Raw genomic sequence first — 27,112 nt, 5'->3', positions numbered from 1 at the left:
CGTCCCGCCTGCGGCCCGCGGCCATCGGCCCCCCCCACCCAGCGGCCCACGGCCCGCCGCCCGCCGCCCGCAGCCCGCGCGGGGAGCCATGGAGGGAGTGAGCGCGCTTCTGGCCCGTTGCCCCACGGCCGGCCTGGCCGGCGGCCTGGGGGTCACGGCGTGCGCCGCGGCCGGCGTGCTGCTCTACCGGATCGCGCGGAGGTGAGTGCGCGCGGCCCACGCGGCCTCGACCCGCCGCCCGCCGCCCGCCCCGGCCGGCTCCGGGGCCGCACGGCGTCTCCCTGCCCGCGAGGCCGCGGCGTGGGGGTGGGGGCCCGGCCCGTGTGCCCCCGCGCGGAGACCCGTTCTGCACGCTTGCGTCCCCGGGGTGGGGGCCGGGTTTGGAATCTGGGGTCGGGAAGCGGCCGGGGTGGAGCGGTGGGCCCGGGGGATCCCAGGAATGCGGGGCGGACGACGACAGCCAGCGCGTGGGTTACAAACTTCCTCCCCCACGGAGACGCGTGCCTGCCGAGCCGCGCGATCTGCAGGGCCGCCCCACGCCCACCTCGGCGCCCGACACCCGCGGGAGATTCCAGCGGAGATCGGACTGCGCGGTTTTCCACCTTCAGCCCAGCTCCCTGCTCCTCGGGCGCGCTTTGGGGTGGCAGGGCACTAGCCGGCACTTTCTGGTCTGCATACGCGGTCTCAGGCGTTGTTCTGATTTCACGGGGGCCCGGTCAGAGTCACAACCCCTTGCTCTCTCTAGAGAAGGAAGCTGAGGGACAAAAGAGCTAAATTGCCACTAATTAGAAGAGCCACCGTGTGAACCGAAGCCTGGCCCTGGAGCCTGTATTCCTAACCCCTGGGCGATACTGCCCCCAAGAGCTGGAAAGCGTGATGATACTCTTAAATGGGCTGGGGCTGCTGCTGAGCTGAGCTGGTTCGATAGTTGCCCCAGCCCTTGGCAGGGCTCAGAGATCGTGCTGACCCCCATATTCAGAGCTGGCCTCTCTGATGGGGCCCCCAAGATCAGGGATTAAAAAGCTTAGTGGCCTCCTGCTTCGGCAGGGCCTCAGGAGCAGCCCAGCTGTTTCCCCATCTGATCCAGGCTCTCAGAGGACAGGGGGGAAAAGGTGGGGTTGTGCGAACGTTCTGGGGACAGAATGGGATCTGCAAGGGACCTGCAGAGCTCGGTTATGAGGTGAGAGAAGAGAAGGAACTTGCCTGCGGTCATGTAGCAAGCGGCTAGAGCTGGGATTTGAACCTGGGCAGTCTGGCTGTTCTTCCTTAATCACCGCTATGTACTGCTTCTCACCCAAGGGAGAGAGAAGTGAGGGTGACTGAGTCACAGGCTTCCTGGAGGAGGAAGGGTAGGAGGGACATCAGCTGCATCTGCAGGATGAGCCAGACTGGCAGGCCGAGGAGGGGGTGGCCTCCCAGGGGAAGATAGCTGGGATTGAAGGAGCTCCCAAGGGGGCCTCTGACACCCCACGTCTCCCAGTGTCCCAGTCGCTGCGCAGTTTCTGGAAGCGCGGCCAGCGGGTTCAGAGTGGTCATTTTATGCAAGGGAGGGAGCTGAAGTGCAGAGGCGGGTGGCCATTTGCTCTGCTTCCCAGGGCATGTGGACAGCAGAGCAGAGGCCAGGGCCCGGTTTGTCTCCAGGACGCCGCTGCCTCCCAGTTTACGCTGGGATGGGGCGAGTTGCGCTAAGGATCAGGGCCTGGGCCAAGCTTCTTCAGTTGTGTTCCGTGTGGCTGAATTTTGACTGGGTTTGCTCAGTGTCCCTCGAGCTGCTATGATTGTTCTCAGGGGTGCTGTCTTCCCGCCCGGGCTGGCAGCCACGGCTTTTTCCTCCCTGGGAGTCTGGAGACCTGGTGCAGTGCTGGCCAAGCTGGTTCCGAGGGGAGCCCCGAGGGTACCTGGAAGGCCTTTCACTCCAGCAGCACGACACCAGGGTGTCACCGTGTGGCATCGGGACCTCTTGGTTGGGCTGAGAAGGACCAGACCTTTCCCAGGATGCTCTGAGATTTTCAGAAAGCATTGGCTTTTGTCTGGGCGTCATAAATTGGCCACTGTCACGATTCACAGGCAAGACCAGGCTTGCAGAGACTGAGCCCTTCTCCCTCCGGCAGGGAGAACGCTGTGACTGGGGAGCGTTGGCTTTGGCCGCACCATGGGTTTTGAATGACCCTCGGGAGGTCATGTGAGAGTTGTTTCTGGAAAGTGACTTGGCCAGGTGGGTGTTTGTGGGCTCAGCAGTGGTGGAGATGACAGAGGGATATAGAGGGAAGACTGCCCCCCCCCCCCCAAGCCTGGGGGAGAGGCCAGTTCCCTCCCCAAAGGACTGCAGCCCTCCCAACGCCGCAGTCTTTCCCAGATTATCATCAGTAACTCACTGCTGACGACCCGCGGAGGCACCTGCACACTGCTACCTCGAGAAACCCATTCTCCAGATGAGGAAACCAGGGCTTGGAGGAGTTGCGCTCCTGTCCTCCAGTGCCCGACTGTTAAACAGCAGATCCAAAGGGGCGCCTGGGTGGCTCAGTTGTTTAAGTGTCCGACTCAGCCCCACATCGAGCTCTGCGCTGATGGCCTTGAGCCTGCTTGGGATTCTCCGTCTCCCTCTCTCTTTGCCTCTCCCCACTTTCGCCCTCTCTCTCCCTCTCTCTCTCTTTCCCTCTCTCTCCAAGTAAATAAATAAACTTTTAAAAATATTAAAAAACAAACAACAACAAAAGGCAGCAGATCCACTCTAGCCTTTCAGCTCCTAACCAGGCCCCACACTCGCCGAGCACACGCGGGAGGCCAGCACTGTCAGCGTGGGGTGGGAGCCCGACTTACACTTCCGTGGGCTTGCTGGCCCTGCCTCCACGTGGTCATGATGGCTCCTGGGGCCTCCCCCACCCCAGACCCCCCACCTCTGGACTCTGGGGCTCAGCATTGTGTCCAGGGTCCATCTCGTGCCAGCTCCTGCCTGCTCAGGGCCTCAGGGGCCTCCCCTCCCGTGGTGTTTATTGCATTGTCCACTGGTGTTTGGAGACCGAAGAGAGCGGCCTCCTGGGTTAAGTAGCAGAGCCTCTTCCTGGCCTCCAGAGTCCCCATTTCCCGCCCGCCTCTGGCCACACTCATGGAACCGCACGCCGGCTGCGGGGCCCCGCTCCCTGGAACCCCGCCGGGTGTCCCCTCCCCCCCTGGGCCTAGCAGTCCCGTCTGTTTGAATGCCGCCTGCTCACTTTGCCCTGCTGACCATTCTTTAGGATGATGGCAAATGCTCTGCTTGTCGGCCTTTCCTGTGACATCTGTCACCAGCTGCCCCGCGAAGTTGCTGTTCTTGTCCTCGTGTCCAGATCAGAAGTGGAGAGCTGTGCCTGTTTCTGGCTCTCAGACACCTAGCATGTGCTCCGTAAGCACAGGTTGCGCCGAGGGGAAGGAGGGCAGTCGGCCGTCTCCAGGCCAGGTCTCCCCTGGGAGAGGTGGACCCAGGGGCTGTCTTGTGTCGCAGGACTGCCGTGGATCTCCCTGAGGTTTGCCTTTAGGCAGGATGTGAGGCCTTGGAGGCCCCGGGCGACACCAAGTTGCCTTTTTTTTTTTTTTTTTAAGTTTATTTATTTTGAGAGAGAGCGAGCGTGAGTAGAGAAGGGGCAGAGAGAGGGGGAGAGAGAATCCCTCTGTGCTGACGGTGGAGCTCGAAGTCACAAACTGTGAGATTGTGACCTGAGCCCAGATCACGAGTCGGACACTTAACCACCTGAGCCACCCAGGCGCTCTGACACCAAGTAGCTTTTCGGCGCTGCTGGTGCCACAGCCCAGGAGACACCTGCTCGGTGGGCAGGGTCACGTATGTTGTCCATTCAAGGCACAGAGGAGCAGGTGAGGAGCCTCCTGGGGGTCCAGCAAGGATCCCCTCACCTGTGAGGCTGTCCTGGGCTGTCCTCTTGGGGCCCTTCGAGAGGCTAACCTCCTGGTTCCTGAGGGAACCATCCTGACTCTCCTAGAGATGGTCTTCCAGACCCCACCCAGCTGATGCACGGTGCCCAGAGTCAGAAGCTATATATATGCCAGGCCCCTCCTGGGAGGCTGGGTACTTCTCGCGGCCTGGTGGGAACATTGACACGACAGTCTTCCCCAGACTCGAAACCCCCTCGGATAGGGATTAAGCCCCATCCCTGTGTCTCCTCCCTGCGGCACCGTGCTGGGCTCACAGCAGGCGCCCGGGACCTAAAGCTGCATCCCTCCGATGGCGGGCTCCCTCCTACAGCAGACACCCCTGCCCCCATCTGTAGGAGATGGCAGGATGCCCGGGCGTGAGCTTTGTTTTAACTAAATGCGCGTCGGGGCTGATGGGGCAATACCGCGGTCGGGGTGGGGTGTGTTTGGGACCTGCGGAGGGGTGGGTCCAGAGCATGTAGCTGCCCCTTTCCCCTCCCAAGGGGCCCACCCTGCTCCTGGCCGCTTGGGGTCTCCTCTGGCTCCAGCAGAGCCCGGGAGCTCAGCACGCCGGCGGCAGAAGCTGGGTGAACCCTTCCAGATCCTCCTGGCCGCCCACCTGCTGGGGCCCAACCTTCCCCCCAAGGCCGCCTGGCCAGGGACCGTCTCAGTCTTGCCTGTGTCACAGGGATGTGCCGTCTTGTTACCTCAGAACTCCTCCCCGGCTCAGAGTGGTGCGTCCGAGAACCTCCCTGGACTGGGGGTCGGTGGCTGGGGGAGAAGCGGTTTGGAGATTTTATGAAGGGACCTGGGGGGACCTCCTGAGCAAGAGCAGGACCAGCGCTAAGCTGGCTCAGAACAGACCCCACCCTCCCGTGTCAGGCCTGGTACAGGTAGAGGTGGAGGTGGGCGCAGCCCAGGTTGGGTCTCACGCGCGGAGCCCGAGGAGAGGCGTCGCTGGTGGGGGAGCCGACTCGGGCCCGGCGTCCGAGCGCTCGCTGGCCCGTCCGCTGCTCCAGGCCCCGGACACTTTCAGGGCTGGCTGCGCAGGAACTGTGGGGGAGGACTCGGTGGCCCGTGGACCCCCCCCCCCCCCCCACCTCCCCACCCTCATCGCCACCCTGGGCAGGGATTACCACGGGCTAAGAGTGACAAGCTAGAGCCACTGGCCCCCGGGACCAGAGCTAATCCCCTGCCTCCCCTTCCTGCCACCCGCTTCCAGGCCAGGCTCGTTTCCTGAGCGACAGGGCTGGAGGTTCAGAGTGGAAATGATGGCTTCCTGGGGCAGGAGGGGCTCCGGGGGCTCCCTGGGCCCAGAGCCACAGGTCCTGACGGCCTGCATGGGCTCCTGGGGCCTGTGTCTTTATGTCCTGCCCAGCTCTCTCTTTATTCTCAGACCTCCAGCTCCTCTGCTTGGCTTCTCTCCAGAGGCTGAGTGTGTCGTGGAGGGATGTCGAGGAGGCCCGTGGTGAGAATGGAGGGAGCCGGGGGTCAGGTGAGAGGTTTCTCACCCTGCATCGTCACTCACTGGGACGTGCCCCCTCCCCCGCGCTATGACAAAGAGGCCTGTAAAGCAGGTGCAGATCACAAAGAGAAAGCCAGAGTGCCAGCATCCAGGCAGAGCGGGTCTCCCCGCCTCTCACCTTGCCTGGCGCCGCCTTCCACTGCTCTTAGCGTGGAGCCCAGGGACGCCGTCAGCTTGCCTTGTGCCAAGCAGCTGCCGGGCTCAGCACTTTCCTAAACTCCCTGGTTTACCCTCTCAGCAGCCTCCCTTTGGGGCAAGGCTTATCGTTATCTCCATTGGCCAGATAAAGAAGTGGACGGTCCGGGAGGCAGATGCCTTTCCGCAGAAGGCCACACCACAAAACCGTGACCGCAGTGCCACACTGCCCGCTGCTGCCGTGGCCAGGCTTTGCTCTGGCCTCTTGCTGTTGACAAGATGCGGCGGTCCCTGGTCCCTCATGAGGGCTTTGGCCTGAGCAGGGGCAGGGAGTATGCCGCTGTGGTTGCTGGGGGTGATCCAGGGTGCCCTCTGTGGACCCTGGGGCTCCTCCTTGCGGCGCCTGGATGCATATCCTCCTCTCCCCCCTCCCCTTCTCACCATAACTACCACTTACTGGGCATTTAGACTGGCATTACTTCCGATCCTTGACACGCTCTTGTGCCCGGTTGGCAGGTGGTTAAGACTGAGGCCCGGACAACCCTCATAACCTGCCCGCGCTCAGTGGGGGGTGATGGAGGGGCACGGCCAGGAGGCAGCTGCGGCGTCAGGAGCTTCCTTTGAGGCCCCCGACAGGCCCGGGGACAGGAGGGTGACAGAGCTTGCCCTTTGCCTCGCACAGCACCTTTACGTGTCTCGTGTCAGCGGATGGTTGTAACACATGGACGCACAGGTTCCGTGACCGCTCGCGTTTTGCAGGGGCAGGCCAGGCTGGGAGAGGAGGAGCCTCCTGGGGCTCACATCTAGAGGCTGGCAGAGCCAGGACTCCTGGGGTCGTGCAGCACGTGTGCTGCGGCTGCCCAGTACGTTGGGGGCCCAGGCAGCGCCCCAGATCTGGAGGTGGCCTCTGGGGGACGACAAGGGGGATTAGGAGCCATGAGGCCGGGACCCCAGGGCTCAAGCAATTGCCACCCATCGCCTGCATTGTTGCTAGATCCCTGGGACTGGAGGCGTTTGTTGGGCAGTTGCTGTACTCCCCCCTTCCCTCCCCCTCCCCCCACCCTGCAGCCAGTGAGGTGGGTGGAGGGGCCCAGAGCCCAGATCCCCCAGTGTCTGGGCCGGGATTATCCTACAGCCCCCACCTGTCACCACACGTGTGGCCAACGAGGGCCACTGTGGATTGCCTACCCTATCCCTCCAGCAGAGAGGGTTGGCTCCAGTCTGAGCAGCTGTCCCTAGTCCCCGCCCCTCAGCCTCCTTGACCTTACCCTCTTGGGGTTTTTTTTCATCTTTGGAGCACAGGAGGCTCCTGCCATCTGCAAACTCCCTGAGGAGCACTGTTTGCACAGCCCAGGGACGGGCTCAGGAGGTCTGCGGGCCTTGGGTGGGAGGGCGGTCCTCGAGCCTGGTCACTCTCGGCTCTGTGGCCTGGCAGGTTCTGGTCCGCGTTGCCCCCATGCCTGAGCCCCAGGATACCAGGGGCTGGTGCCACGGTATCTGGTGCGTCTTCAGCTGTCCCCCGGCGCTGGGAGGGAGGAGGCCAGGCTTCGCCTGGAGGCCTGAGGAGACGCTGTCCCCGCCTCGGCCTCCTTGCAGGTCCTTGTGGCCAGCACTCAGCCTGCAGCCCAGCCCCTCGCCTCGCCACTTCTCCCGGCTGCGGCGTCTTCAGCTCCGGGTCCCCCGTCCTACTTCCCCATGCTTTCTCTGGTCCCCGTAGCACGGGTGGCGGCGCCGTCCCGGCTGACCCCACCGTGTCCTCGTCCACAGGATGAAGCCGACGCACACCATCGTCAACTGCTGGTTCTGCAACCAGGACACGGTGGTGCCGTACGGGAACCGCAACTGCTGGGACTGTCCGCACTGCGAGCAGTACAACGGCTTCCAGGAGGTACGGCCGGGCGGGGCCGGCGGGGCCGGGGGCCCGGGCAGCTTGTCCAGTGTCCCTGCCACGAAAAGCAGCGGATCGGGGTTCAGACCGAGATGTTTCCGGCTCTGAGGCCCCATCCACCGCTTTGCCTTAGACCAGGGGTCGGCAGGCTTTCTGCAGAGGCCGGATCGTGTTTTCGGTTTTGCGGGCTGTCCTTGCAGCGGCCCTGCTCTGCCAGGTGGTGCAGACCTGAAAACTCGATTCACAAACACAGGCGGCCGGCCCACGGCAGGATTCCGAGGGAGGGGGCAGGCCGCACTCGCGGCGTCTTGCCTGTCGGGCTCCCCGTGAAGCTGCTTTAAAAGAAAGTCTTCTGCCGCTGCTTGTAAAGAAAGGGGGTGTTTGGGATCCGCCGCCACTTCCCCCCGGGGTGTTGCCGGACGGGGCATCCGTGGCGGCTCTCCTGAGTCTCTCTCCCCGCTGCTGACTCGGGTCCCCTCCCACCCCCAGAACGGCGACTACAACAAGCCGATCCCCGCCCAGTACCTGGAGCACCTGAACCACGTGGTGAGCAGCGTGCCGGGGCCCCGCCCCCCCGCGCAGCCGCAGCAGTGGGTGAGCAGCCAGGTGCTGCTGTGCCGCAGGTGCAGCCACCACCAGACCACCAAGATCAAGCAGCTGGCCGCCTTCGCACCGCGAGACGAGGTGAGGTGGGCGCGAGGCGGGGCCCCGGCCCCCTCCCCCTCCCCCTCCCCCTCCCGCGCCGGCCCCACGTTCCGGGTGTGTTATTTCTTCCGTCCCCGTTGGAACACACTTCTCGCCCTCCCTCCGTCTCGCGGTTGCTGCTGCCCCGGGGCTCCAAGCCCAGGACGTCGTCGTAGAAACCCCAGTGCCTGCCAGAGGGGCGTGTCCCGGGGCAGGGGGAGGTCGGGTCCTTGGGCGCCCCACGCGGGCCCTCTTGGACCAGTCCTGTCCGCGTCCCTGAGTCCATCTTGTCCACTGGCCGGGCAGGCAGTTTGCCCTGCAGTTCCGGGGAGAGGAAGATAGGGGAGCAGCCTGGTGTTAAGAGTTCGCCCCCCACCAGGCCTCGCCCGCCCCAGGGGTCCCCTGACCGCGGGAGAAGAGCCCGGCTGAGGCCCAGAGACTGTGGCTTTCCCATGATCCCGCCGGGAGGGGAGGAGGCAGGGGTGACCGGGAACCTGCATAAAGAAGGGAAGGCGTGTGCAGTTTGGCAAGCAGAGAAGCTTTTGTGGCACATTCAGTCCCAGCCAGAGATCGGACTGATAACTCTCCTGGCCACTGCAGACTGAGATGTTCGGCTCCCCTGGCAACAGGGAAGGAGAGGTGTGTTGCTGCCTCTCTGGGAGAAGGGGGTGTGGGACTCGAATCTTCTGAAATATTCCTGGAGCCCAAAGAACCCTTCAGCTCCCACTGAAGCCCTTGGTTCCCTGGTGTTTTCTGGACCCTTGGTCTTAAGCACACGGGCACGCCTCTGCCTCCATCTAAGTAGCGTCCACCCAGAGCTGGCTTCTCCCTGGGCTCACCTGCCCTGCTGGAGCTCTTGGGACCCAGGAGCGGAACCCGAAGCAGGGACCGCATTCCGAGCTCCTGGCCTCCAGGTGCATCCTGTGCGGCAACAGGACTCGGCTAGAGTGGCTCCTGTCACCTCTGGGCCCCTGCTGTGTGTCGGCTTCTGGGCCGGGCCCCACCCCCCGTGGCCAACATCGCCACAGGCAGGAGGAGGCCATCGGTCCTGCTGGGCACGGAGGAAGCGGGTTGTGAGTGGGCACGACTCATTCGTGGTCACCGCCCTTGTAAGTGAACCCAGATCTGACCTGCTCGACACGAGCGGCCCCCCCCAGGACTCTGGGCCTCTGTTGTCCCCCCCCGCAGGGCAGGTATGACGAGGAGATCGAGGTGTATCGGCACCACCTGGAGCAGATGTACAAGCTGTGCCGGCCCTGCCAGGCGGCCGTCGAGTACTACATCAAGCACCAGAACCGCCAGCTGCGTGCCCTGCTGCTCAGCCACCAGTTCAAGCGCCGGGAAGCCGACCAGACCCACACGCAGGTTGGAGCAGGGCACCCCACGGGGCGTCTGGGGAGTCACGGCCCTTGGTTTTGTGCGGGAAACCCCTGCTGGGGGGCTGAGCCCCCCCGAGACTGTAGGCAGCTCTTCAGAGCCGAGACCCTTTGCCTGGAGGCAGTAGCCTTCCCCCGGGACCCCTTTCCCAGCTGTTCACAGGCCCCTTCGTGCCACTGGCCTGAGCAGGTATCCCAAGAAGAGTGGGTCGGTGTTGTAATACGCACATACGTGTTTTCAAATTTTTTAGTGTTTGTTTATGTTTGAGAGAGAGACAGACAGAGCACGAGCGGGGGAGGGGCAGAGAGAGAGGGAGACACAGAATCCGAATGAGGCTCCGGTCTCCGAGCTGTCAGCACAGGGCCCGAGGCGGGGCTCGGACCCACAGACACGAGATCATGACTGAGCCAGAGTTAGAAGCTTAACCAACTGGGCCACCCAGATGCCCCAATACATGTGTATTTGTGCGCTTGGGCCAGGGGTTGTGAGGGTCCTACCGGACCCGGGCACTTCTCCGACACAGGCACGCGCTCCCCCCAGCACCCTTCGTGGTGGATACCCCCTGAGGCCCTGTGACTCCCGTCTACAGCTGTGGAAGCCAGACTCGGAGTTCGCGAACTTGCAGAGGGCTGGGCGCCAAGATTTGAACCCAAGACTACCTGGCCAAAAACTTTTTAATTATCACTATACTTGGTTAATGGAATGTTCTGGTTTAAAAAACCTGAGGTAGTATGCTTCAGATTCTGTGTCTCCCTCGCTCTCTGCCCCTCCCCCACTCGTGCTCTGTCTCTCAAAAATAAATAAAACGTTAAAAAAATTTCAAAAAGCCTGAGGTAGTAGCAAGTGGATTTAGAAGTAAAAACCATCCCCTGCCAGAGACGTTCCTGCCCAGATGTGCTGTGTGTCCAACTGGCATGTGGTTTCCAGTCTGAGCGCCAGGTCCCTGACCGCGAGGCCACACCACCGGCCCGCGCGGCCGGTTTTGCACAGCAGGACGCTGACCTTCAGCTTCCCCCCTCACCGCTGTGTTCCTAGACCAAACAGCTCGTTTTTTGTGTTTTTTTGACTGGGTTTTTTTAACTTCAGTTTGGCCGGAGTCCTCTTCTCTGTTTATTGCAATTCCACTCAAAATCACGATAGGAATTTCTGATGAGAACCTGATGAAATGCTTAAAAAACTTATTTGAAAGAAACCCGATCACCCTACCACCAAAAGGGTTCCTCTGAAGAACGTGACAGAGCAGTCCCCTGCCGGCCGGGGTGACTTCCCCAGCGGGTGAAGGCCAAGAAAGGAGGCAGATGAGTGGAACCCAGCAGGAAACCTAGAGACCAAGCTGGTATTACGTAAGGGTTTAAGGCGTGAGGAAGGCGCCGCCTCTGACCATCAGGAACCAGGTGGACTCTTCGGCGGGCGCTTGGGGGCGCTGGCCGGCCAGGCCCTCGTGTAGAGTGGGCACCGGGAATGGCTGTCGGTGGCTCCGGCCACCCCTCCGACCGGTCTTTCTCCCTCAGAGCTTCTCCGCGGCGAAGGCCCCGGTCCAGGTCATTGTGCTCCGCGCCCTCGCCTTCCTGGCCTGCACCTTCCTGCTGACCATCGCGTTCTGCGGCACCAGCAACCCCTTCGCCCCAGAGGCCACCCTGCCCCCGGCCCTGCCGCCTGGTGGCAACGGCTCAGCCACACCTGACAACGGCACTGCCCCCGGGGTCGACGGCTGGCAGCAGCTGCTGGGTCTGCTGCCCGAGCACGCGGCAGAGAAGCTGCAGGAGGCCTGGGCCTTCGGGCAGAGCCACCAGATGGGCGTCGTGGCCCTGGGCCTGCTCACCTGCCTGCTGGCCATGCTGCTGGCCGGCCGCATCAGGTGCGTGTGGGGCCGCGCAGGGCCGGGACTCGGTGGGAGGAAACGCGCTCGGGTTGAAGCCGAGAGGCTCTGCTGGGCACACGGCCACACGCTAGGCTCCGCGGTGTGGCCGGAGCCAGACACGGTCTCTCTTCCCCGGCAGCTGGGAGTCTGAGGGGCGAGAGGAAGACAAGTGGCCTGCCTGAGAGGGAGCGGTGGCACCCAGAGCCAGCCTGCCCCTCACCGCCGTGCGCTTGGGCCTCGTGGCGTGCTTTCGTCCCCCTCGGGCGGTGACAGTCACCTGCCTCTGCGGTCGTCGGGGGTCCGGGTGGGGCCCTTGTGCCCCCTGTGCGGTTGCAGACCCTGTAATGAGCGGCTTCCGTGTTGGCTCAGTGGCTCTGAGGGAGGTTCGGTTGTATAGACTGGGCGGAACTGAGCTGCTCGGCTGTGCAGCGTGGAGGTGTTGGAAGTGGGAGTCCGAGGCTCCCCGCTCTCCTCTTGGCCCTGGACTCTGTCCTCCAAGCCGGGTTGGTGGGGGGGGAGTGGACACAGGAGGGAGGGGGGGTTCTTGTCCTGCTGCTGGGGGCCCTCACCGCCGCCCCCACTCTGCCCCGCAGGCTCCGCAGGATCGACGCCTTCTCTACCTGCCTGTGGGCCCTGCTGCTGGGGCTGCACCTGGCGGAGCAGTACCTACAGGCCGCCTCGCCCGGCTGGCTGGAGACGCTCAAGTTCAGCACCACATCCCTGTGCTGCCTGGTGGGCTTCACGGCAGCCGTGGCCACAAGGAAGGCGACAGGCACGCGGAGGTTCCGGCCCCGAAGGTCAGAGAAGCAGCAGTGACTGCGGGGGGGAGGACAGATGGACGGACGGGCCCAGAGCAGGGCCCCTGTGACTTGCGTCTTTGTCACCTGCCTCACTCTTGCCCCCGCCCAGCCTAGAGCCCCCCCCCCCCCCCCCCCCCGTGCTTTCCAGCACCAGCAAGCCACCCTCCCCGCCCACTCCCCAAGTGCCCTAGAGCCACCCACCACTGCCGCACCACCTCTCTGGCCAAAGAGCCCATCGCTGCCCCCAGACTGGGACACGGGTGGCCCACGCGACCTGCCTCTGACTGGGGGCCTTGGCTGGCAGTGCAAAGAGGCCACACCCCGGTCCTGAGCGGGCGGTGGGGGTCAGGTCCCTGCTGCCTGCTGCTCCTCTCACTTTGCCCCATCTCAGGGGCTGGTGACAGTGGCTGCGGGCTGGGCCCTTGCCGTGTGGCCTGACTACTCGGGCTGCTGGGCATGGGCGGGTGCTGTTGAGCAGGGGCCAGAGCAGAGCCCCCCACCCTGTCTCCACGTCACTTCCCCGGTCTGTCCTTTCGGTCCTGCCCATTGTCCAGCCAGCCCTCACGGAGCCGGGGACCCAAGAGGACACAGGGCTCGCTGCCGCCGCCCCTCCACCCCCCCAGGATTCATAGCTCAATTCCTCCTCCAAGACCTTCCTGAGACCCATTGTCCCTCAACCTCCTGCCCTGGGAACAGAGAACACAGTTCTTGGGTCCAGACTGGCCACGGGTGTGTGGGGCGAGGCTCTCCTCGCAGTGGGCCGCAGAGAGGCCCACTGGCCCTGTGGTCAGCAAGCGTCTTAGCAGCCAGGCCGTGGGGGTTTCGCCCAGCTGGGGTTCTGAGCAGTCTTACTCGTCTGTGATTTGGGCACTGCTGGGGGCCAGACGGAACCAGGGCACGCATGCGCTGCTCCCTCTTCCGAGATGCACCTGGCTCTCCCCTGAAAAGGCGGGACTGCAGGGGCTGGGGTGAGGCCTCCTGAGCCAAGGCTGCCCTCTCTGGCTGGCGGTGGAGACCCGAGTGCCCTTGCCCTGCTCCCCCACCGCACGCCTGGTACGTCCCGTCTCCTCCGCTCGCCCCCGCATGATGCCTGGGGAAAGTTCTCGCTCCCTATGGGCAGCACAGGGCAGGGGCCCAAGAGCGACACACATGGCAGCAGGTCATTTGTCACCTTGTCCCTCTCTGGCCTGTCACCACCCTCCTGACCTCTGGAGCCCCTCGTGGAGGGTGCCGGGCCTCCTGCCTTGTGCTTCCCTGTGAGGCACTTTCCTTTCTGTGGGTCAGGCGGGAGGGTAGGGACAGTGCTGACCCAGAGTCACCGCTCCAGGGGAACAGGGCTGCTACTCAGTAGCTGTGTGGTCCCGGCCAGGCCCCTGCTCTTCCCAGTCTCCGGTTACCATCTGTGAAATGGAAGGTGGGCCTCTCTCCAGGGTCTTTGAATGCTGACCTAGATGTGGATACGTGCGGAGGAAGCACTTAGCCCGGGGCACTGTCTCTGAGTGTCCGCCCCCCCCCCCCCACCCCCACCTGCGCTGGCAGCAGGCGGCCCAAGGCTGTCTCCATCCAGGCATTCTGCCCTCTGCTGACCCCACATTGGGCCCCAGATCCCTCCAGGGCCGGGGTGCCCTGCCACTCGTCACTCTGAGTATAAGTCTCCCTCCAGGAGTGACCCCGTGCTCTCCCCTTTACAACACATCAGAGCCCGGGGAGGACAGAGGCAGATTCCATGCGTGTGAGGGTCACACCCGGCAAGGGGCCACCAGCTAACACCCCGACGGGCCCCTCATGGGGCCTGAGCCCCACCGTCATGGTCCTTGTGTTCCTGGGGCCCTAAGAAGCCAGCCCACACCACTCACGCCCAGCCTGGCATCCGGATGGGTCTGGAGCGGCCCCCTTAGCCGTGTGGCCTCAGTCAGGGCCCTGCCTGGCTGGGCTCTGCTTGTTCTCTGTAGAGGGCGAGGCGCTAGGTGACTGGCAGACCCTGCTGGGCTGGGGCGGTGGGGGGGACTGCTCGTCCGCCTGTCCCTTCTCCCCCAGTCAGCCTGCCTGACGGGGGGAGAGGAGGCGGCAGGTACCGGGCGGAGATCTGCTGGTCTGATGGCAGAGCCGCCCTCTTGTGTGGATCCCCCGTTCTCAAGGAAACTGATGGCGTGATGCTAATTACTGCTTTTCTTGGCGTTGAGTAGAAGCGGGACATCTGTGTGTATGTGTGTATTTAAGTTAAATTATTTATAATAACCATAACCGGCTCTCGTGCTGGCCAGGAGCCCCTGCCGAGCAGATGTCTCTCCTGCCCTCTCCGGGGACGGAAAGACGCCCTCGTGAGCCGAGCCTCGTAGGAGGGAGGCTTCCTGCGCTTTTTAGAGTTTTGTGTGACTTTTTAAAAATTACGTGTCTGTCCTTTAAAGTTCATGACCTGGAGCATATTCCCAGCGCCTTCTGATGTTACTGGCAACAGCTGAGGAAGTGCAGGCATCACTGGGATCATGGCTTATTAACTGGAAGTGTGTTGCCCCTACCGAGGACCTCTGTCCCCTCCACTGGGGACGACTGTCAGACCGCCTGGGGTCGGGGGGACCGTCTCCAAGACGCGAGGGAGGCCCCCCCTGGCTGTCCTCTCCCTCGGCGTCCGGGGTCCCCGCCACGGGCTGAGCCACCGCCTCGACGCACCTGCCCGGGAGGAGCCCGTGTGTCTTCTGTCCGTGACTGTTGCGCAGTGTCTTGCCCTCTGGTCGTGTAGTAGAACCGTGGACGATTGGCCGGTGACGCTTGCTGTAACCGTAACTCCTGGCCGTAGATGTCTTGTTTTTCATGCTGTATTTTCAATAAATGCCTCCGGGACTCTGCTTTTACCGGCGGCCGTCAGGTACCATGTCTTTTTTGTTTTTTCTTTCACGTTCCTTCAGAGGTTTCTGTGCCGGGGGCAGGGGACGCGGGGGTACAGGCATGCCCACGGGGGGTCAGATTTGGGTGCTGGCGCCGTGGGCATCGGGCGGCTCCGGGCCTGGCTGCCCTCACGTGCCCTGCTGGGTCGTCTTTTCCTCCGTCTCAATAAACTGCTACGTAAAATGTAGTTCTCTCTCTCCTTCTGCTCCCGTCTTGCACTGGGATTGGGTCGAAAAAGACCAGACAGCCCCCTCAGTGTCAGATGGGACACGGTACAGCCTCCTGACCTGTCCCGGAACCCATCTATCCCAGTGGACATAGATTCGGACTCAGGGCTGAGTGCCTCTCTGAGACAGGGTGCGTGGGTGCAGGGTGGTCGGGGTGGGGGAGGGAGGAGGGGGCCTTGCCAGAGGAAGCTTCGATACTTATGAGCTCTCCGAAGCCTGGCAGAGATTGGGCTCTTTTGCGGGAGGTTCCCAGGGACCGTCCGCCACAGAGCCACGATGGGAGCTCGCTTGGCACTTTATGAGGATCTGCTGGTTGACTGATGTCACTGCGTGTCACGGCAAGAGGGGTCAGACCAAAGAACTGTCTCCTGCTCGGTGCCAACATTCTTAGTGGGATCAGAGATTGGGAACAGCACCTGTGCCAGATGGATGAGAGACTGAGCTTTAAGCACTGGGGTGGCGGCCCCAGGTGTGAGCAGGATCTGGGAAAAGCAGGGAAGAGCCGGAAAGACGCTGGAAGCCTCTCCCGGGCACAGCTGACCACTTCTGGACCCCGCAGCCCACCTTGGAGCCTCTCCCCTCACTCGCTGGTTGCCGGGGGTGGGCGGTGGGGGCGGGTGCAGGATGCCCAGCGCAGGGTCCTACCGCCTGCCCGACGGGCACTGGCGAGCCCTGCCCCCGTTGCATCCTCTGGGAGGTGCAGGCCCCGGCAGGGGACGGCTTCACACGTGATCAGAGCAAGTTGGCCAACGGTCCCAGGGCATCTTCAGTGAGTTCAGTGTCCCTTCCTCCCCCAGCTAATCCCCGAGGTGGTGGCGCCATTCTGCCATACGGTGTCACTGCTCTACAAATGATGACACAAAATCCTGTTCTCTGTTAAGAGGCAGACTCTATCCCAGCTGATGTGGGGGTGGGGAGGGAGGTGTCAGACAGGCTTGGGCAGGACAAAGTCAGCACGTGGAGTGCAGGCACGTCCAGCCTGGGGTTGTCCAGACCCTTCTGGTGATTGGCTTGATGAGTTCCTGCCTCGGTTTCCCCATGTCCCCCAAATGCAGGGCCCCGCCCTTGGTTCTGACATCCAGGTGGTCTCCTGGTGCTCCCGGAAGGCATGAAAAGGTCCCATGATTCTCTAGGAGGGCAGCAGCAGACCCCACACTTGCCTCGTAGTAAGGGGTGTTTAAGGGGGTGGGGCTGAGAAGTAGCGAGCGAGTCAGTGGAGTGGAGTGTGGCTAACAGCGCCCTGAGAGTGTGGTCGTGATGGGCACAGGGCGGGTCCCTTAGGCCCCCGGCTCTGCTGCAGGGCCTGAGCCAGCCTGCCCCTCCATCGGCACATTGTCCATGGCCCCAATTGTCCCTTGGCACTGAGGTAAGGCTGGACCTCCCCCAGCTCCGTCCAGACGGCGGACTAATGTATTAACTGCCTCCGTCCCCCCCCCCCTTCCCCCCATAATCGGTTGCCTTAATCAGAAGCATGGTTGACATTCTGGCTTTTGGGGCCACCGGGTCCCATCGTGTGATCTGTCCCATTCTCGAGTTAAAGAGACACTGTCACCTTCCGTCTTTTGGGCAGCCTTGCGATCGTTGACGGGTCTTCTCTAAGCTGGAGTTAGGCTTGCGTCCCGCAAGAGCTCTTCCCCGGGGAGTCCCCAGCCTGGCCGCCCCCACCCCCTCCGCTCCGCAAGGGGCTTTAGAGGAGCGTCCCAGACCAGAGAGCAGCAGTGGGGTTCCCAGAGGCCGGCCCCGGGGAGCAGGGGGCGCCTTGAGCTCAGCCGCCCTGTCAGGAGGCTCTGGGCACGGAGCCCAGAGTGGCGAGGGGAAGCCCGAGGTTTGGCCTTTTACTGAGCGCCTGGCACGGGGGTCGGGCGTTCTTGCTTCAAGGCGAAGGGTCGGCATGAGGTTGGCAAGGGCGACAGTGTCACTTTAATCCCGAGACTCGTAGTGGAGCTAGTTTGCTGTGAGGCTGAGTGGGACCCGAGGGGGCATGCCGGGAGGGGTGGGTCACGCTGGCACCTCCCAGCCACCCGCTCCTAATGGCGTGACTGTGGTCGAGCCGCTCCTCCGCTTCAACTAACGCACGCCTCCCTGGGACCCCGACTCCGGCCCCACCTGGCACCAGGGGAGAGGGGCCGGGACCTGTGTGGAGGCCGCCTCCAGGGCCTCCCGGGGCTGACCCTCCTCTTCTCTCCCGCGCCCGACGGGCTCCCGCAGGTGTTTCCCGAGAGACTCGGCCGGCCTTTTCCCCACGAGCCCCGGCCTGGCCGTGCCCTGCCCGAGCGCCACCGGCCCTTCGCCGTCTCTGTTCATCCCCACGCCGCCCGGCTTCCTGCCGCTCGCCAGCCAGCAGCTGTTCCGCTCGCCTCGACGGGCCTCGCCCTCCTCGCTGCCGGGCCGCCTCAGCCGGGCCCTCTCGCTGGGGACCATACCCTCCCTGACTCGGGCAGGTAAGAGGCGCTCCAGCGTGGGCAGGCGGGGGACACGGGGGCGCCCGCTGGGCACGGGGCGGGAGGTGGTTAGAGCTCCTGCTGTAGAGACAGGCAGAGCTGGGGTCAAACCCCAGTGCATCCGCTCAGTGGCTGCCTCCGGTCAAGGGTCTTCACCGCCGTGAGCCTCAGGTGCCCTCAAAGAAAACGAGGACAGTGGTAGAGTAGAACCTGCCCCGGGGGTGTCTGGGGCAAGCGAGGTGACGCGTGTAAGGTTCCTGGAAGGGCAGCGGGCACCCGCTCGACGTCCACGCACATTGGGGGCTGTCTCTTCCCACCATTCCCGCTGTTATTGTTGCTGCCGTTGTTCTGAGACCCCGGGGGCTGGAAGATATGCCCCTAGCCTTTTGGTGTGACCCAGGGGGCCGGGGGTGGCTCGGGTCCGCCGCATTTATCGAGCGCTGGCTGCACGTGGGCTCTGGTGTGGCTGAGACCCACCTGGTCCCTGTGTCAAGACCCTCTGTCTCCTCCTTCACCTTCTCTGGTGGAATCTTCCTGGGAAGTCCGTTGCAAATCAAATCCAGTTTTTCTTTCCTCATCGCCCTCAGCTCTTTGGGAAGCCACCTGGCCAGACTGGGCTTTTTTGCCTCTTCCTCCGGGTGGGTCCTGGGGCCTGGCTCCCGGGGTAGCAGCTTTGGGGGTGGGAAGCCGCCGTGAGGAAGTATCCCAGCCTCCAAGAATATGGGCGGCATCTGGGTTAGAGCAGGGTTGGTAGGGGCGCCTGGGTGGCTCAGTCAGTTGAGCGTCCGACTTCCGCTCAGGTCGTGATCTCCCACGGTTCGTGGGTTCGAGCCCCGCGTCGTGCTCTCTGCTCACAACTTGGAGCCCGGAGCCTGCTTCGGATTCTGTGTCTCCCTGTCTCTCTGCCTCACCCCGGCTCGCACTCTGTCTCTCTCTCTCAAAAGTAAACATCGAAAAACAAAACAACGGGCTCGGTGACCTGCGGTCAGGGTCCCCTTTGAGCCCCTCGGCAGCTCGGCCAGGTTGGGGGCTCCAGCTCCAGTCAGGTGCCCCTCTGAGCTCCCGTTTCTTACCCCCGTGACTTGCCCAGGGTCCCCCTGCAGCTTGGAGCTGAGCTTTGTGCCTGAGCTCAGGTTCCTGGCCCTGTCACGTGCTGGTCAGCGGCCTCCCGCATAGGGGGTGGGTCGTACCTCGGGAGGAACGGCTCAGATGGTGGGTGGGATCCAAGGTGGGATTGCCCTGAGTCCACATGCCTGGACTCCAGATAGTTCTGTGTAACCAGACACGAGCTGACTCCTCCTCTGGGAATGGTCATCCAGCAGAGTTCCTGACCCCCTGCCTGTGGCCCTGCTGCTGGTGGGACCTCTGTGGGCTCTTTGTGAACAGCATCTAGGGGTGTGGGGGCGACCGTGGAACTCCCTGGGTGTGGGAACCTGGGAGGCCCAGCAGCTGAGCCCTTCCCCCGGAGTGTTCTCTGGAACTCTCCATCAGGCCTTCAGGTGGGGATGGGGCTAAAGGGGCCCAAGGTGGGGACAGGGGCCCAAGCTCCCAGGACTCTGTGGGACTAGCTGGGTTCAGATCCTGCCAGAGCCCTCTGAGGGCCCTCTTGGGGAGAGAGGTGCCAACTGCAGAGGACAGCAGTCTCGTTTTGCTTTTCATGTAAAGAATTTTTTTTAATATTTACTTATTTTGAGAGCCAGCATGAGCAGGGGAGAGGCTGAGAGAGAGGGAGAGGGAGATTCCAAGCAGGCTCCACACTGTCAGCACAGAGAGCCTGACACAGGGCTCGAACTCATGAACCTCGAGATCATGACTTGAGCTGAAATCAAGAGTCAGACGCTTAACCGACTGAGCCACCCAGGCGCCCCTTGGTTTTTGCTCTTTGAAAAAAGGAGGGGCGCCTGGGTGGCTCAGTTGGTTGAGCATCCAACTTCGGCCCAGGTCAGGATCTCACGGTTCGTGAGTTTGAGCCCCGCGTCGGGCTCTGTGCTGACGTCTCGGAGCCTGGAGCCTGCTTCGGATTCTGTGTCTCTTTCTCTCCCTGACCCTCCCCCGTTCGCGCTCTGTCTTTGTCTGTCTCAAAAATAAATAAACATTTAAAAAAAAAAAAAAAAGAAAGAACTGGGGCACCTGGCTGGCTCAGTCAGTAGAGCATGCGACTCTTGATCTCCGTGTCGTGAGTTCAAGCCGCACGCTGAATGTGGAGCCTACTTTAAAAAAAAAAAAAGACCAGTTAATGTCCACAGGGTGCGAAGCAGGGACCGGGACCTCCGAGAGGCACCTTCCTGCCCCTCCTGTTCCCTGTAGAGCAAACGCAGGGTTGAGAAACTGAGGCGTACCCCCACCGCCCCTCCCTCTGGAGAAAAGCCCAGCAGCTGCCAGTCTGACGGGGGCAAGATGAGGGGGCTCAGCCTTGCCCAGCTGTAAGCCAGGCTTGGTGATAATACACACGTCATGGGGTGGTTGTGAGCACCTGATGTGGCAGCCAAGTGCCAGGAGCCAACAGCTGGCAGCAGCCAAGCAGGCCCCCAGCCCGTGACCCTGGGAGGGTCTAATACAGACGCCTGTGCCTCCAGGCTGAGGTAGGCATGATATCAGGGAAGCTTCTAGAACAAAGCCCTCAGCAGACACGACTGCTGGCGTTAGTATGGGATGAGAACACCCGTAACAGCAACGACCAGAGGCTTAGCTCCTCCAAGGTGGCTAAAGGCCATTTTGCTTGTATCCCGAGTTCACAGTAGGATGGCTTTCCTCGTTTCCCTGAGCAGAGACGTCTTTCTCTGTCCCCGGTGGCTCTTGAGTAGAATGTGGAGAGGGGAGATGCCTGGGGCGTCAGGAGCAGCCCTGCCCTGGGCCCGACACTCCTGGGAGGACTCTCCATGCTCGCCCACCAGGACAGCAGAGCTGAGGAGCTTCCCTTTCAGACCCCTTGGGAGGGGTGGGTGGCATCCCAGCCACCATGGAGGACCCACGGTCTCCCTGTTACCCTGTGAGGTGTGAGGCAAGGGGACTCGGGAGCAGCCCCGCCCCAGGGGCCGCAGGGCGATTCTGTGGACACGGGCTGGTCTTGGAACGTTCAGTGGTCGGAGGGACCCCAGGGTCTCCACTGCCGGGGGGCATTAACGAAGAGTTTCTGCAGCTCCTTGGCTCAGGTAACCGGGAGGCACTGGTGGTCTGGGGCTCAGGCACTGGGCCAGGTTCTGCTTTCCTGTGTCTCTCTTTCTCGCCCTACTCGCCCCTGCACCTCCCTGATGCAGGCTCATCCCTGCGCCCCTACAGCTCACACCCAGCAAAGAGACTGCTCTCCTAGCATCCATACAACCAGTCCTGGAAAGGACGCTGCGCTTGGGCCACGTGACCACCCTTACCCAGACACACGGGCTGGCCTGAATCTGCGTCCCTGGGCCTTATGGGGGAAGGGGCGGGGGGAAGGGGCGGGCAGCGTGCTGTGACCAAGGGACCCTCAGAGCCCCGAGGCTGGTGGAACAGCAGTTGCTCGTGATGGCACACGGTGGTCGCTGGATCTTTCCACACTCCGCTCTCGGCTAAGCGCTGGGGGAACACAGGGTACGTGGGGTGTAGTCTCTGCCCTTGGGGTGCACGTGGCTGAGGAAGAGCAGCGTGTTCAGTGTTCCCCGAGGGGCAGCGCAGGCCGGCAGGCACAGGGTAGTGGAGGGGCGAGACCCCAGAAAGAGCAGGCTACGGGGGGAGAGGGTGGGTGTCGGTTTCTTTATCCCTGAAACGAGAGCAGGCCAACCGGATCTCCAACAGTAGTTCAGGGAGTCTGTTGAGTGCTCGTGTTTTCGAGAAAGTTCGGCCTGAGTGACGAAGGCTGGATGTCAGCAGAACGGGGGCTGGAGAATGGAGAGGGTGGGTGGCTGTCATTACCACGGGCCTGACCCGTCCCCCTTCTGTTTCCTCTCCAGACTCAGGGTATCTGTTCAGTGGGAGCCGCCCACCGTCTCAGGTGTCTCGATCTGGAGAGGTTCCTGTTCCAGGTAAGGAGGACAGGGAAGTGTGGGCCAGGGTTTCCAGAGCATCCTGTGGGATGGGACGGCAGCCTGGTTAAACATGAGCTTTGGGGTCCCACGGGGTTCTGTGTTCGAGTCTCAGTCCTGCGCCTCCCAGCTCTGCAGCCCTGGCCAAGTGACCAACAGCCCTTTGCCTCAGTTTCCTCTAGTTTCCTCTTCTGTGAAACGGGCGTGGTGGTTTCTAGGATTAGCTGTAATGCTGTCACCCTTATCAGTGATGACTGACGGAGACCACACTCGGGATTAGCTGAGTTAGCTGACCGAAATTAAGTCAGTGCCCTCGGGGGCGGGGGGACGCGGCTAAGGGTCTGAGATCCTCTCCCTTCCCTCAGCTCCTGGCGGGCTCCCCTCTGTCCCCAAGTTTTGGTACAGCCTCATCTTTCCTCTCCGGTTAACAGAGGAAAAGCACCAGGAACCACGCAGCCGTATCAGGGATAACGGTGCCCGTAGCAAACATTCAGCCTTGTTTTCATTCCTACCGTAAGCCGTCGTTTCTGCCGTCCTCCCGCCCTCCAGATTACTTCTCTCTCCTGTCGGGATGCTGTGCCTCGTCCCCACTCCCTTCCCCGGCGCCCTCCGTGGCCGGCTCCGTGGCCTCCAGCTCTGGCTCTCTGCGCCACCGCAGGCCCCTCATCAGCCCGGCCCGGCTCAACCTGAAGGGGCAGAAGCTGCTGCTGTTCCCGTCGCCCCCCGGGGAGGGCCCCAACACCCCCAGCAGCTCAGACGAACACTCGCCCCACAACGGCAGCCTCTTCCCCATCGAGCCGCCGCACGTCCCACAGAGATCGCCGGCGCAGGACACGAAGCTCACTGTGGGTACGAGCCCCCCCCCCCCCCCCCGCCCCCCGGCCGCCCTCCCAGGAGGTGGGAGAGCCCAGCGGGGCCGTGACGGCGCCTGTGGTCGTGTGCGGCGCTGGGACGACCCTGCAGGCGGCCACACGGGGCCTGCCCTTGCTCTTACCGAGCGTGTGCAGCCACTCTTCCCAAGCTCCAGACGCTCCCGGCCTGGCTTCTGGTGACCTTGAACGCTCCAGGACATGGCCTTCCGTTGGCTGATTTTATTTTCTTCTTTTGCAATTGACCTTGAGAGTCCTTTGTTCCTTGGGATGGGTCAAAAGCACGTGATACCGTGCTGGGCTGCATCTGTCTGGTCACGGATGTTTTTGTTGTGCTCAAGTGATGCTCTGTAAAGCATCTTTAAATTTTTAAAATTAGGCTTCAGCGTTTAAAATTTTGAACTTTCACGTTAACATGTGGATTTCCTGTGTCTCTTACAATGTCGGAAGCGGGTCTGAACCCGCTGTCTGGCCACAGCGGGTCTGAACACTGGCCAGACAGGTGGAAGGATGGGTTGAGATCCCAGTCCCAGCCTCTGCCACCCCGTGCCCCGCCCTGTGCCCCCAGAAGCCTCCTTGTGGCCGCCGTCCGCCTGTTGGCGACCGAGTTTGCTGCTGTGCATCTTTAACCAGCTCCCTTCACGGCAGCCACGTGGCCGGGATATGAACGAGGACCTGGCCTCCCCTTGCCCGGGGTAGGGCAGGTGGGCTGGGACGGGCACGGCTGGCCCCATCTGAGCACTGTCCTGGGATTGGAGGTAGAGCCGGCCCACGTCTCTGCCTGGGGGTGAGCCGTGAGCACCCGCTGAGACACCTCTTCTCTCTGCAGACATGAGGTTGATGCCAGAAAGAGGCAGTGCCTGCAGCAGCCGCTCCATCAAGAAGGAGGATGATTCCTCTCAGTCCTCCACCTGCGTGGTGGACACCACCACCCAGGGGTGCGTGGAGGAGGCCGCCGCCTGGAAAGGTCTGTGCTCCGATTGGGAGGGGGGCGGGGGAGGGGCGGAGGGGCTGTGGGTCCGCAGCCACGGTCACCTGGTCCGTCTGGGACCCTGAGAGAGAAGGCGCTCCAGGGCCCTCGAGTGACAGAGGGCAACTAGATAACCCACCGAGCGCCTTCTAGGTCCAGCTACCGCCTGGCGTACAACGTGGCCACCCTGGGATCAGGCCCCATCAGCAGAAGGTCACAGGGAGCTGTTCACGTTTAAGACAAAATTTTTTTAAATTTTTTTTTTAATGTTTTTGTTTAGTTTTGAGACAGAGAGAGACAGAGCATGAGACAGAGGAGGGGCAGAGAGAGAGGGAGACACAGAATCCGAAGCAGGCTCCAGGCTCCGAGCTGTCAGCTCAGAGCCCGACGCAGGGCTCAGACTCGTGGACTGTGAGATCGTGACCTGAGCCGAAGTCAGATGCTTAACCGACTGAGCCACCCAGGCGGCCCCCCAAAAATTTTTTTATTTTTTTTATTTATTTTTTTTTTTTTGAGAGAGAGACTCAGAGCAGGGGAGGGGCAGAGAGAGAGGGAGACACAGACTCCGAAGCAGGCTCCAGGCTCCGAGCTGGCAGCACAGGGCCCGACGCGGGGCTCGAACTCACAAGCTGTGAGATCATGACCTGAGCCGAAGTCGGACGCTTAACGGACTGAGCCACCCGGGTGCCCTGGGAGCTGTTTACATTTACCAGAGTTAACATTGCGTAACAGTAAAGACCTAGGTCCTCGGCTCTTCCAGCCACGTTTCCAAGTCCCCATTGCCCTGTGTGGGCAGTGGCTCCTCTGCGCCAGCACAGATACGGGGGGAAGACGCTGGCCAGAGAGCCTGGCGCACCGCGGGGCTAGTGCGGGGGCTGCAGGCACAGTATGAGCTCAAATCCTGGTTCCAGGTAAAGCACCAGGCACGCTGTGAGCACCCAGAGGCCAGCACAACTGCCAGTGGCCCCAGGGGACACGCGTGTGGAGAAGATGGATGGACAGTCACGAGGGGAGTCTTTCTGCAAAGATGGTTCCCTGTCTCTGGAGCCGACAGGAAATGGCTGCTGTCCCCAGAGCACAGACCTGGGGCGGGAACCCCGGTCCGGAAGCCTGGGCGGGGTACTGCTCCTCTAAAGTGTCTCTTTTCCGTCTGTAAAGTGGGGGTCATGCCCCCAGGCCCCCTCATGGGGGACGAGTACAGCACACCCGGTCCTCGCCTGATAGCACGGGCTCAGGAGACGAGGTGCCTTCCGGGAGGCAGGACTGGGCCCACTGACCCTAGATTCAGGGGTCTTTCTGGGCAGGGAGGCTCCTGGGAGCAGGGCCTCGGGCCCCACAGCTGCATTTCCGGTGGGCTGGGCCGGTGGGCTGCTGCACGGGGACCTTTTAACCGGGTCTCTTCGCTCTCTCTCTCAAAGGTCGTGTTGGGCCCTCCCTGGTCCGGGGCCTCCTGGCCGTGAGCTTGGCTGCCAACGTTCTCTTCACTTCGGCCTACCTGTACCAGGTCCTGCGCTGACCCGCGGTCCGTGGCCCCCAGCGCCCGGAGGGGCCTGGAGACGCCCAGGTGCACGCTGCTTTCACCACTGCCGGCCTCAGAGCCCCCCTGAGGGGCTCCGCCATCCTCGCCAGGGCCTTTGACCTCGCTGGGCCGGTCCCGCCTTCGGGACCCCTGCACCTCACCTGGCCGACCGCAGGGCTGAGCGTGTCCGTGGGGTCACTCTCCTCCCTGCCCGTCTCCCTGGCCGAGATCAGTTGTGTTTGGTGCTGACCCTGATCCCGAAGCCAGGGATCCCCCAGGGGCCGTGGGGCCCTGCGGTCCCCTCCCTGCCACCCGGCCCGCCCGGCGGGAGTGCCACTACTGTAGCTACAGCGGGAGCTGGCTGCCTCTGGACCCTGTGCTGCGGGGCTGTGCCTGCATCTCGTACTGTATCTCCCCATCCCTCTGCGGCTGCCTCGGCTTCCCTGGCGGGGGGTGGGGGAGGGTGGAGGGACGGTCCCTGAGTCATTCGCTCTCGACCCTGCCCGGTGAAGAACAGACCCCTTGGGCAGGCCCCCTTGAGGATGGGCATCAGCTGCCCGTGTCTCCCCCCGTACTACCAGCCCCCTGGCTCTCCTGGGTGGGCAGGCGGGTACTTGGGGTCCCCGGGCCAGGGCCCTTCGGAGTTCCAGTGTAAGCACCCTGCTGCCCCCGGCCAGCGTCCCTTCTGCCCGCTTGTGCCCCTATTTTATTACCTCTCGTGACCTTCCCGGGCAGCGGCCCGTTACCCCGAGAACACTACCCAGGGCCCACCCTGCCCCGCTTCCAGGCCTGCGCTTCTGGGCCCCTCCCTCGCACACCGCCCACAGGGGCCTTGCTCAAGCCCCCAGCCTGCACTGCAGGACGGGCCCCCGCCAGCCTGCAAGTCTCCAGTGAGACCACTCCCTGCCCTGCCCCTGCCCCTGCCCCCCCATGAGCCTGGCCCCTCTCAGCCCCTGAGACCCTACTTTTCTCCCTTTCATTCTGCTGCCTCCGTGGGCTCCGTGTGGCCTCTGTTTCCAGGCCACTTGAGCTCTCGTTCCTTCCCGCTCCGCCGCCCCCTCAGGCCCTGCCACTGCTCCTACAGCCCGGCCCCCTCCCCTCCCCTCCCCTCCCCACCCGTGCCGGGGTCCTGTCCTGCCCCCGAGAGGAGGAAGGAGGGCCCTTGGTCTGGCACAGGGAACCCCCCCCACTGCTGTGAGGAGGGAGCGTGTGTGTGCGTGTGGCCGTCCGAGCCCCGCAGCCCCTGCCACCCGGGGCCTCGCACACAGGTACCGGCAGCCTGTGTCTCACACAGGCACGTGCACCCGGGGAGGAATTGGCAGCCTTGGTGACTCCTGAGACTTGGCGGCCGGGGGCGGGTGGTGGTGGTGAGGGCAAGAGGAAGGGTCTTTATCATTCAGGGATAAAGTTTAATTTTATTTTTCTACACATCTTTGCCAGGTAAGGCATTTTGCTGGTAAGCAGGATGCCCCCAGTTCTCCCTGCCAGGGAGGTTTCGTTTTTTTAAGCCTTGGGTGCTTTTTTAGTGATTTTTTTTACCATGTGGGGAAGGAGTCGCTCTGACTTTCCCTCGCTCCTCTTCCCCCCACTCCTGTCCTGAGAGCTGTTTCCCGCCCTGCCCCCCACCCCGGGGACGTGGGGGGTGGGGGGGGCCAGGGGCCGCACCAGGACCCTGCGTCCAGCTGCCAGAGATGATTCCAACTCGAAGATGGTGCTTCTTGGCCCCCATTTGTATAGTGGGCACATGTGTCCAAGTTTTTAAATTTTCTTTTTTGCCTAACAAAGCCAAACTCCATTCCCTAGTACCCTTCCTCTGTGGCTCTGAGGAAGCCCCAAGAGTGCCCTCTCCTCTCCTCGGCCCCTCCCGCCGGGGACCGCCGGTCCCCACACCCCGCAGGGGCCGGGGAGAGGCCAAGTGGGGAGGGGGGCTTACTTATGTTTTCTTTCAAACAAAAAACACAACCTTATTTTTCTTTACAAAAGCAAAAAAAAAAAAAGAAAAAAAAAAAAGGAAACCAAAAAAGAT

The 27,112-nt window shown here is 62.6% G+C and overlaps 1 protein-coding gene across 3 annotated transcripts; it reads left to right on the top strand.

Moving 5' to 3' along the window:
* TMEM201 (transmembrane protein 201) lies at window positions 1–27,112 on the top strand. Of its 3 annotated transcripts, XR_007154957.1 has the most exons (12): window positions 1–201; window positions 7,334–7,454; window positions 7,944–8,138; window positions 9,327–9,503; window positions 11,027–11,373; window positions 11,970–12,173; window positions 17,498–17,730; window positions 21,657–21,728; window positions 22,278–22,577; window positions 23,427–23,564; window positions 24,479–24,686; window positions 24,986–27,112. XR_007154957.1 is itself a non-coding variant. In XM_047872105.1 (11 exons), the coding sequence occupies exons 1-11, from the start codon at window positions 89–91 to the stop codon at window positions 25,081–25,083; spliced, it is 1,998 nt and encodes a 665-aa protein (XP_047728061.1). In that variant the 5' UTR covers window positions 1–88; the 3' UTR covers window positions 25,084–27,112. The 3 variants fall into 3 exon arrangements, 2 of the variants coding, with proteins under 2 accessions (XP_047728061.1, XP_047728062.1); XM_047872105.1 differs by lacking the exon at window positions 24,479–24,686; XM_047872106.1 differs by lacking the exon at window positions 24,986–27,112 and having other exon boundaries at window positions 24,479–24,970.

This window comes from Prionailurus viverrinus, chromosome C1, assembly GCF_022837055.1.
Source record: "Prionailurus viverrinus isolate Anna chromosome C1, UM_Priviv_1.0, whole genome shotgun sequence".
Taxonomy (NCBI): Eukaryota; Metazoa; Chordata; class Mammalia; order Carnivora; family Felidae; genus Prionailurus; species Prionailurus viverrinus.
Note: the sequence above shows the minus strand (reverse complement) of the source record. Positions and strands in the feature narration are given on the sequence as shown.

Excerpts from the sequence above, each read along its gene's own strand:
- TMEM201 (XM_047872105.1), top strand. The coding sequence starts at position 89 with ATGGAGGGAGTGAGCGCGCTTCTGGCCCGTTGCCCCACGGCCGGCCTG. Across the intron at positions 202-7,333 it reads CTCTACCGGATCGCGCGGAG|GATGAAGCCGACGCACACCA; the intron begins GTGAGTGCGCGC and ends CCTCGTCCACAG. Across the intron at positions 21,729-22,277 it reads TGGAGAGGTTCCTGTTCCAG|ATTACTTCTCTCTCCTGTCG; the intron begins GTAAGGAGGACA and ends CCCGCCCTCCAG.